The sequence below is a fragment of the Setaria italica genome, chromosome III, assembly GCF_000263155.2.
Source record: "Setaria italica strain Yugu1 chromosome III, Setaria_italica_v2.0, whole genome shotgun sequence".
Taxonomy (NCBI): domain Eukaryota; kingdom Viridiplantae; phylum Streptophyta; class Magnoliopsida; order Poales; family Poaceae; genus Setaria; species Setaria italica.
In genome coordinates this window covers 10,553,608-10,564,291 of record NC_028452.1, presented here as the reverse complement: position 1 = coordinate 10,564,291, position 10,684 = coordinate 10,553,608, and the positions used below count along the sequence as shown (strand labels likewise).

The 10,684-nt window shown below is 44.8% G+C and overlaps 2 protein-coding genes across 3 annotated transcripts; one reads left to right on the top strand and one right to left on the bottom strand.

Moving 5' to 3' along the window:
* Positions 1-17: 17 nt before the first annotated feature.
* LOC101776042 (auxin response factor 15) lies at positions 18-4,429 on the top strand. Its single transcript, XM_004961166.3, has 10 exons — positions 18-233; positions 335-419; positions 987-1,077; positions 1,154-1,318; positions 1,866-1,985; positions 2,058-2,130; positions 2,736-2,895; positions 2,981-3,852; positions 3,923-4,012; positions 4,131-4,429. The coding sequence occupies exons 1-9, from the start codon at positions 132-134 to the stop codon at positions 3,986-3,988; spliced, it is 1,734 nt and encodes a 577-aa protein (XP_004961223.1). The 5' UTR covers positions 18-131; the 3' UTR covers positions 3,989-4,012; positions 4,131-4,429.
* A 1,212-nt stretch (positions 4,430-5,641) lies between these two features.
* LOC101775368 (E3 SUMO-protein ligase MMS21) lies at positions 5,642-8,077 on the bottom strand. Of its 2 annotated transcripts, XM_004961163.3 has the most exons (7): positions 7,903-8,077; positions 7,729-7,800; positions 7,526-7,636; positions 7,305-7,415; positions 6,938-7,077; positions 6,255-6,337; positions 5,642-6,176 (listed from the first exon to the last, which is right to left on the bottom strand). In XM_004961163.3, the coding sequence occupies exons 1-7, from the start codon at positions 7,972-7,974 to the stop codon at positions 6,028-6,030; spliced, it is 738 nt and encodes a 245-aa protein (XP_004961220.1). In that variant the 5' UTR covers positions 7,975-8,077; the 3' UTR covers positions 5,642-6,027. The 2 variants fall into 2 exon arrangements, with proteins under 2 accessions (XP_004961220.1, XP_004961221.1); XM_004961164.3 differs by lacking the exon at positions 7,305-7,415.
* Positions 8,078-10,684: the final 2,607 nt, after the last annotated feature.

Below are 10,684 nucleotides of genomic sequence, written 5' to 3'. Positions count from 1 at the left end.
CTGATTTGTTTCTTCGGGCGTCCGCTTCTGACGCTTTGCAGGAGGTCGCGAGGCGGCTGCGCGGAGGGTCGGAGGACGGGAGCGGCGGCGACGGCGAGGACGGGGACACCGTGAAGCAGCGGTTCTCGCGGATGCCGCACATGTTCTGCAAGACGCTCACGGCCTCCGACACCAGCACGCACGGCGGCTTCTCCGTGCCGCGCCGCGCCGCCGAGGACTGCTTCCCGCCTCTGGTACGTTTGCATTGGCTTGGAAAAAAGCTTCCATCTTTCGGGTGCCCGGCTCGGTTGATGATCTGAGCTGCTTTGCTAAATCATGTGGTTTTGGGGTGCAGGATTACAGCCAGCAGCGGCCGTCGCAGGAGCTTGTCGCCAAGGATTTGCACGGAACAGAGTGGAGGTTCCGCCACATCTATCGAGGTACATCAACAAATATTTCTCAGGATTTTACCTTGTTTTTAGTAACTGGAGTATGAGCCGTGGACATGTACGTCTTATTCAATAGGCTTCTGTACAGTGTACTGGTTCACCCTGAATCCATTCAGTATCACACAATGGGATTGAAAAGTAGCACTTCAATGGTGGCTAGTGTGTTTTCAGAACTTGCACTTCTTGTTCTGATTGAGCACTTGTGAATGATTTGTATTTGTTCACCTAGGACCAGGATTTGCAGTCATGATTGGCCAATCGTCCTTTTGGAATATATCTCACCATTGTATAATCAGAACTAATGATTATATGCTGAGATAGAGATGTATAAACTATGCCAATGTTTCATGCTCTCTGCATTGCTTTCTTGTGTGCTGTACACAGCATTTCTCTTGAAGAATCTGCACTGTTGTTCGTTAGTTATTGTAACAAATTTTACCAGCTAATTATTTATTGGGAAGTTATGGTCCCTTTTTAAGGAATGTAAAGGACAACATGAGGAGTTATGTCATGTGTGGTCCTTGATTTCTGATGAATCTGCATCTGAATGTGATGCAGGCCAGCCCCGCAGGCACCTTTTAACCACTGGATGGAGTGCATTTGTCAACAAGAAGAAGCTAGTCTCAGGGGATGCCGTACTATTTCTGCGGTAGGCCAACACGAACATGTAGATAATTATCACATGTTGGCGCCGCTCCTTTCTGAAGATTCCTCATAATTTTCAGGGGAGATGATGGGGAGCTGAGACTTGGAGTGCGCCGTGCAGCTCAGCTTAAAAATGGATCTGCTTTTCCAGCGCTTTATAATCAGTGTTCAAATCTTGGTTCTCTAGCCAATGTAGCACATGCTGTTGCCACGAAAAGTGTGTTTCACATCTACTATAACCCCAGGTAATGAAGAACGTACTGGCTTCTCTATAATGCTTCCACATGCTCATGTCGCTGCAAATCTTTGAGATAGTAGAAACTATGTGCATATCTGCTACAGTGCCAGAACTATTTACTGCTGGCTGATGAAGATGTGAAATTGTTTCTGATATTCAGTGCCTGACTATTTTCATGTAGCACAGCAAGTCCCGTTACATAGTTCTTAAGTGCTACCAATTTCCCATAAAACAATTTAAGTGATTCAGTGTCCTTACTGGAAGCCAAAGTGATATTACTCCTTGAGTTGATGTTGCTACCTATGCTTGGACCCTTTCAATCTAAAAGCTTGGTTTTCAAATGTTTTTAAATGTTATGACAAGTAGGCAAGTAGTGACCTTTCGTTCCTCATGTATCTGTTGGGCTTTTTTCTACCTTCTTGGACTGTGATGTAGAAAATTAAACCGTAAACATTCTAAAAAAAATTGTAAATAGCTTTGCTGCAAGACTTGCATTTTATCTAGCAACAATACCGGTCCTGATGGGAGTTATTGCTTTGAAAAAACCCTTGCAGATTAAGTCAATCTGAATTCATTATACCATACTCGAAGTTCATGAAGAGCTTCAGCCAACCATTTTCTGCTGGGTTGAGGTTCAAAATGAGATATGAGAGTGATGACGCTACGGAAAGAAGGTATGCTCTGAAAGTTACTCTGATCTTGTACAAATTTATGATAAATTGTTGACACATGAGATTATTCTGCAGATACACTGGGATCATAGCAGGAATTAGCGAAGCTGACCCTATGTGGCGTGGTTCAAAGTGGAAATGTTTGATGGTATGCTGTATTTTCATGCAAGATATGACTCCACCAGCTTTCCTTTCTGTGTAACCTTTTTTAGTGGTAAATTGAGCTATATGTTTGAAAATAACTCATGATAGAGATATACAAAATTTATCCTGTTCCTTTGCACAGCACATTAGCTAGTTGCATCATGTTGCTGTCGTGTCAGTCTAAACTTACTGCACAAATTGCTTACTCATAAGCCAATAAGCAACCATGCACATTTATGCGGCAAACACGTTGTACAACTATTGTTGAGGATTGCAACTTGTAACCTACTATGGAACCCAGAGAAAGTCCCCTCTGAGAGCTCTGTTTGATTTGGAACTTTAATGACACTAAAGGTTTTCGTTAGATGTCCTCCAGATTACATACTTTGATGATCATTAGTTTAAAGGCATGTTGTGTGCCAGCCTGGTTTCCTTCATCGGGACACTACGAAGTAAATAAGTTTTATTCTGGTTTGTTATCCCGCTGAAATCGCCATTGTGGGCTGATAATATTTTCTCTCAACTTGAGGAAGGTAGTTTTAAATTGCTGCAAACATAATCTTCTTGATGACCTTACACATTTTTTATAAACCAATGATCTATATGCAGGTTAGATGGGATGATGATGTAGATTTCCGTCGACCAAACAGGATTTCTCCTTGGGAGATCGAGCTGACTAGCTCAGTTTCAGGATCCCATCTGTCTGCACCAAATGCGAAGAGGCTGAAACCATGTCTTCCCCATGTCAATCCAGACTACCTAGTTCCAAGTATGTCCGTAGTCCGCGTCCAGCAAAACTGTCGACACAATGATTATTTTTTATCTTAATAATTTCTTTCTTTTTGTTTTGGTAGATGGAAGTGGTCGTCCTGATTTTGCGGAATCTGCCCAATTCCACAAGGTCTTGCAAGGTCAAGAATTATTGGGTTATAGAACTCATGACAATGCTGCTGTTGCTACTTCTCAGCCATGTGAAGCAAGGAATATGCAGTACATTGATGAGCGTAGTTGCTCCAATGATGCGAGTAACAGTATCCCGGGGGTTCCAAGACTTGGTGTCAGAACACCACTAGGAAGCCCTGGGTTTTCCTACCATTGCTCAGGCTTTGGGGAGTCTCAAAGATTCCAAAAGGTCTTGCAAGGTCAAGAAGTATTTCGTCCGTACCGAGGAAGTCTAGTTGACGCGTGTTTGAGAAATAATGCCTTCCATCCACAAGACGGTTCTCATGCGCCTAGTGCGGTGAATAAATGGCATACACAACTTCATGGATGTGCTTTTCGGGGGCCACAAGCACCAATGCTTCCATCTCAATCCTCATCTCCACCATCTGTCCTTATGTTTCAACGAGGTAATTCGAAGATATCCCGGTTTGAATTTGGGCATGGTTCCTTGGATAAAAATGAGGATGATAGACCTGCTATGTTTGGCCATGATGGAGGTATTGGAGGAACTGAGCAATCATTGATGCTCCAGCCTCATCATGATTCTGGGGAAGTGAGAAATAGGCATGTGACAGTTGAGAAATTTCACTCCACTGTTGCTGCCAGGAAGGATGGGCCAGATAACAGGGAAGTTAACACAAATAGTTGCAAAATATTTGGCATATCTTTGACTGAGAAGGTTCCAGCAAACAAAGAAAAGGACTCTGGTGATGTCAATTATCCATCCCCATTCCTGTCTTTGAAGCAACAAGTGCCAAAATCACTGGGCAACAGTTGTGCAACTGTAAGTGCTCCATGGTCCAACTTTGTTGTAGTTCTAGAGTAAACTGCCTTTTAACTAAAAAATCCTGCAGGTTCATGAGCAAAGGCCTGTTGTTGGCAGGGTGATTGATGTTTCAACCATGGACATGATGATCTGATCTGTTAGGCAAATTATCCAGGAGGTGAAGAAATGCTAGGACTGCTTTCATCTTCATGTTAGTGATACTTACATCATCCAAGCATATGAGCTGATCTGTTCTTGTGCGAACACACTAATTATAGTGCGATGATATTTTGCAGGGACTTTTCTGTCGTGTAGTGTGGATAGTTTCAGGTTGATGATTGGGTCTGATGAAAGATGGATGGACAGAGGATGCTGATCAAACTTGTACCGTAGTTGTAGTGTTAGAGCACTTTGTATGACAACCTTCAGTGCTCCATGTTATCAGCATTTGTTGCTGCTCTAAACTTGCCTGTATGTTTATAAGCTGTATGCTGTGACAAAGCCATCTATGGAGGGCTTGTTGGCATTAGCATCGTTCTAGACTAAGTAATATGAGAACATAATTTGCTTAGGGCTGCTTTGCACCTCTGTCCCATATGTTTCTTACGTTCAAGTTGTCCTGTTGATCAGAGTTAGTGTTATACCGTCATAGATGAACGGTGGTGGCGGCATTGATTCTGAGGAGGTTACTTGTGCAATCTGCTCAAGGTGTCATGTTAGAACAAATACAATTCTACCCTGCATTTGGGAATCATCAGTATTCCCTTTTATAGCAGAAATGGTAATAGAACCCACCATCTTTAGATCATATCCTTCGTTTTTAGAACGTAAGATGTTTTAGTTTGATTCTAAAACCTAAAATGTAAGATGTTATAAATTTATTCTAAAACCTATCTAACTTTTGACAAGTTTGTAAATAAAATTATGAAATAGATTATCTAACTTTGATTAATTTTAGAAAAAAAGTTGTGAAATAGGTTGGAAATGGTGCACCTCCCAGTGGCATGGAGCCGTGAGGTAGACAGACAGGTATGTGCTTTGCTTGACCCTGTGAATTTCCTCGGAGGTTGCCGGATGGCGGCCGTCTTGGCAAAGAGAGATCGAGTCGTCGAGAACAATGGTAAGCTGAGATCGGTTGCACGTTCAGGCGCTTGCAACGATCCGGCCTCTTTGGCTGGCACATCCAGCATGCTGATGCTGCACTCCTGAAGGCACCCGGCTGAGGAGAGGTGCCAGCCCAGCACCAGCTGTACGTTCCAACGTTTTGCTCGTCCGCCCATGCCCCATTGAGCCTAGCCACGCCGTGACCGTGTGCACGATGATCGCCAACCTCGCCGTACCTCGCCGGACAGCACCTCTTTGTCACGAGTATCTGCAGTTGTGCCGCTGCCTCTTTATGATCCCATCCGTGCAGCAACCGTCCCTATCCAGGCCTGCAGCAGCCGAGCAGCTGCGAACCGTGAACTCCGTTCTATGGTGTTTCTTCTTTCCTCTGAGTACCTGAAATTTCGAGCAAGGGGTCACAACATAGCTACTGCAATAAGCATGCGATGGAAAGTTAATGGTAGCTGAATGAACATGTTTAGCGATAAATAGATGAAACCTTGCTCCAGGTTTTTGTCCTAGCTAGTAACCTGAAAGTGCAGATAAAAAAAAAATCAAGTAGAGGCGCACCTTGTGAGGTGGGTCCACTTGGGGACTCTCCTAGTCGCTTGATCAGGCCACTCATCAAGTCCAGAAGGCATCGAGTGCTTTTCCTGGTGGGAATCCACTCGATCGAACAAAACCAGTTTGATACAGGAGAAAATTGCCATATAGGGCACAATAAGAATCCCCTAGTATCTCCACAGTTAGATTAGTTCAACCAAACATCAAAATCTCATTCTCTATGAAGCATACCAAGGTCATGGGCAGCACCCAACAAGACTAAGGATGCATCCTGAACATACTAATCCTCCTGCAGCTGCAGCACCCAACAAGATACAGAGTGCATCCTGAACATACTAAAACCCATGCTCCCTTCCTCCTGCAGCACCCAACAAGAGAAAGAGTGCGTCCTGAACATAATAAAACCCATCCTCCTAGAGCACTGTCCTACAGCACCGAACAAGACAGTATGTCCTGAAGATACTAAACATTATCCTCCTACACAATAATGACTGTTGGCTGCTGCCATCTTTTACCAGACGCTCCTCATTCATCATCTTCGTCAAGTAGATCAGTAAAGTCATCTATGTTTGTGGCATTTGGAGCAGCAGGCCCTGATGAACGCAGCTCGTCGATTTCAATGAGGAGGAGGGGATCACAGACAACCTTCCCTATTTGTAGGACTCTGGGACAGCCTGATTGAAGAAGAAAAACCAAAGTGAGCACCTCGTGAAAAGGAAGCAGCAAGGAATGGGCAGAGAGCAGCGACGTACCTGCAATAGGGCACTGTGGTGGTTTTTGGGACCTTATATAATGGAATACTGGGCCCTTTTCATATATGTGCCTGCAATCCACACTGCATAGGAGACCACCATGAGTTCAGTCAAGGCAATGAATTATATCTATGTGTATAACATTTTAATTATCTAACGAGAAATCCCCTCTATTCATTAGTTCAATCAGGGCAATTGAAGATTTATCAGTCAATGGCTTTGTGACAGAAGGGAGATTATTACTTTTGGGCTAAGGCTTCAGGTTACCAGAAAGGGTTGTACAAGTAGCACCAGACATCTGGCATAAAAAACTGTATGCTATGGACAATCCCAAGCTAATAGTGACAACAGAGAACACTGAGAACAAATCATTATGCTGACAAGAATGCGATATCACTGGGGTCAGGAAAATCCTGATTTCATTAAGTCAACAAAAGTATACAAGACATCTTGTAGTACTCAATAAACAATTAAACATAATTCAAAGTGCTGTGGGAACATGTTTCTTGTGCCTACTGTTTCCCTTCACTTTTATCAGTTGAAAATAAAATTGTGACTAATCATTCTCTTTTACCGTGACAGGGTTTAAAGCTTCGGTCAATTTTTATCAGGCTGAACAGTATGCCGCTCAACTTTTGGTTGTAGAATGTTCAAAGGGTTACGAAAGAAAATTGTACTCGTACCAGCGAACTGGATCTGCCAACTCAATAACCGGCTTCCCAGTTAATGGACATGTGACATTTAAGATGCTCATCTGGGTGCTAGTCATGACAATGTCCTCCTGTTCCTCACCAGGCATTGGCTGACCTGCGTGGTGAACATTCTGCAGAAAATAACACAAAACATAAAAGATCAGATATCTTGCAAGTGCATACAAACATATCATTTTCCCAAACGTAACCAACTGAAATTCATTCTAGGAAGCTGGTATTTTCAATTTCAGTTCCTACTCATTGTTGATTATACTTGAGAACCTAGCTAATGCAGTGAGCACAGATAATATGCATAATCCCGAATGATCATCATGTGACCAATGAGCACACTGCATACCCAAACAGACTCCCTGAACTGTCGAAACATTGGATTGTTCTGCCCTGATGCTGATGAGGCTTCCTTGATCTTGTTAACCTCTGACTCGATCAATGTTTTGAAATCCGTTGGCTTCAAGTGGAGACCATACCAAGACAACGGAGCCAAAAAGATTTAGACAAAATTGCTCCAATTCAAACGCACTGAATTGCTTCAATAGGGAAGGCAGGCAGCACCCCCACCTGATCAGACGGTTGGTACACTTCAGGCACCGCCTTAATCGCCTGGGTCAAGGCCGTGCAGTCCTCGTACGAAGCCACCATCTCCAGAACCATCTCCTCAAGCTTCTGCACCTGAAAAGGACAACCTCATGCGGTTGGGACATTAGGGGTTTAGAGGTGAGGTGAGATGGGGATTAAAATGGGGGAACGCTCGTGTGCCTTGCCTTATCGGACTTGCCATCCCTCTCGTAGTCCACGGCGAGGGACTTCATGTTGCCGAGAGCCTTGCGCATCTCCTGCGGGTTGGGGGAATCGACGGATGGTTAGGGTTTTGCGGCGCGACCAAAGAGGGGGAGTTGGTGCCAGGGACGGAGAGGTGAGCTGCGGAGGGATCATACAGCGACGAGGGCCTGCGCTTCCGACGAGGCGAAGTTGGCGGCGCTGGAAAGCTTCGTGGTCACCGACGACATCGCCGGCGATTTCCGTCGAACTCCCGCGGCTTTTTTTCTGATTCGCGAGGGAATGGAGAGAAAGGGTGAGAGTCTGAGAGAGGTGTGGCCGGGTGGTGGTGGTCTGGTGGGGGTTGGGGGAGTAAGGGAGTCGCTTCGAAGGCCCATGAATATTTGTCAGTGGGCTGGATACTAATCAGCCCGTGTTGGAATGCATTCAATATATGAGTTTACTGACAGCCAAATCATCAGGATTATCTTTGGATTCTTCAAAACAAAAGTTATTTCTTTGGATATTTGACGATAAACCCTTGAAGGATAAATTACATAACACCCTAGGAATTTTTTTAAAAGGAAATCGAACCATGTATATTTATTTTTCTAAGGTACACAGTGTGAAAATCCTAGTAAACAAAATGCTCCATCAGTCCCTAATTACTATTCGTTTTGGTTTTTCCAGATACATTAGTTTTGCTATGCACCTAGATATATATTATGTCTAGATACGTAGCAACAACTATGTCCTTAAAAAAATAAAATGATAATAATTTGGGATGGAGGGAGTACGATAGTTAGGAGAAAGGTGTCATTTTCAAAATTCAGTCCAAACTTGAAATAAATATGATCCAGCAATAATATGGGTTGTAAAGATTTGGATCCCTCTCCTCCTTTCTAACGGCCTTATCAAGTCAGTGAGGGGGTGATCTGTAGGAAACCTACAAATGGTATACTCCTCCGAAACAACCAGAGCAATTGGAGCCATTCCCGCGCTGATGAACGGGAAACGATCATCCTAAAGGTGTACTATCTCGACCTTGTTGGATCTGAACGTTTGGAACTGACGTGGCATTCACATGACCGACCACCTGATCCTGCTCGCGGCAAGCCTGGACATTTGCCTGCAAGGCTGCCGGCATATGGATCAAGCCGCCCAGCCCAGCTCGGATAACCCGATCTCCTCCTATTGGTGAACATGCTGTGGGGTCTTCATGCCTCCGTGACAACGCACAAGCAGGCTCCATCCAGCCCGCAGATGAAACACCGGGCAATTCTTCTTGTGCCCATCCACGACTCCTTGTCTGCACCGAAACTGCAATAGAACTCGATCGCTAGACGAACTAGCTGCCGCTTCAAGCATACGAAAACGAAAGGCGTGCCAGTGACATTCTGGCTCAGCCTTCCAGGTCAGGCTAGATGCCTGCATTTCATGGGATCATTTTTTTTTCCAAAAAAGAGAAGGAACTGAGTAGCCCCTTGTTTACTTCACCCCAACTTCCAACTTTGACACTATGCAAAAAGAAGATTCCCCGTCACATCAAACTTGCAGTACATGCATGGAGTACTAAATATAGACGAAATTAAAAACTAATTGCACAATTTTGTTGTACTTTGCGAGACGAATCTTTTGAGCCTAATTAGTCAATATTTAGATAATAATTTACAAATACAAACGAAACGCTACAATGTGCTACAGTGCTGTAACAGTAATTTGGCATCTCCCAATTTTGCCAACTAAACAAGGCCTTGAATTGAAGTGGTAGTAGCTCAGTTAACGAGCAGCTCTCGTCCGAAGTTTCAGTCTGAAGTTCTTCAGTAATCAGTTCTACTGTACTACATACACCTCAGTACCTCACGGACGAGCGAGCAAAGTTCTTCTGGAGACAGAATCATAGCACAGATCAAGCCCGGCGCAACTTGGCACGTGAATATATGCCGGCCAACAAGGCGCCCCTGCTCCGCCGTGGGGTCAACTAAACTCGCAACTTGCAGGAGCACAGCGAATGCTGCTACAGCAAACACTAATGTCAGCTACCTCGCGCAGCAGCCTTGAATAATCAGACTGGCCGAATTTGTAGGCATGCCTGATCCGAGAAATTTTTTAACCACGCAGTTCAGTGTTCGTTTCCTCCATCAATGTTTCGCCCAGTTACCAATGCATAATACTATACCAGTGTCATCAGGAACTGCTGCCAAGGTAACGGCTACTTTCTGCCGTTGTCGTATGCTCTCGTACTGCAATCTGAAGATCACGTAGCCCAAGTGCTGCTTCGTCTGACCAAGGCCTTAGTCCCCCTTTCATTGGACTAAAAGTTTAGTCTCCCTGTTTGATTCTAGCTCACTAAAGATCATTAAAACTGTTGAACAAAGATAAAACTACCCCTAATCAATACCTCCCGCTCCTCTTTCTCCCACCCCCGTCACCCAGCACTCCCGCTATCCTCCCGCCATGTCTTGCCGCTGGCCTTCTTTGCCTTTGCCGCTGGCCTTCGGGGCGAGGAGCGGCGAGTGGGTGGCGGGGGCAGTGGCGGGAGGAGCGGCGGGCGGGTGGTCGGGGGCGGGTGCCGGGGAGGGCAGGGGCCGGCGGCGGGGCGGGTGCAGAGGAGGATTGAATCCGAAGGGGTAGGAGGAGGTACGGGGCATTAATGAGGGGCAGATCCTGTCTAAGATCTACTTTAGTCCCTTTTAACAACCTCTTGGGGACTAAAGAGCTAACTTTAGGGATTAAAGTTTAGCAACTTTTAGTCACCCTATTTGACCGCTCAAAAGGGACTAAACTTTAGTCTAAAGTTTAGCCGTCCCAAACCAAACACCCCCAAAGTTCACAGCACAAATGCTTTGTCTATTGTTTGCAGTAGTTTACGCAAGTCAAGAAGAGATCTAGCAGGAAGCGAAGTCCACATGTTGTTCTTGGGGTATTTGGTTTGGGGCTGCTAAACTTTAGGGACTAAAA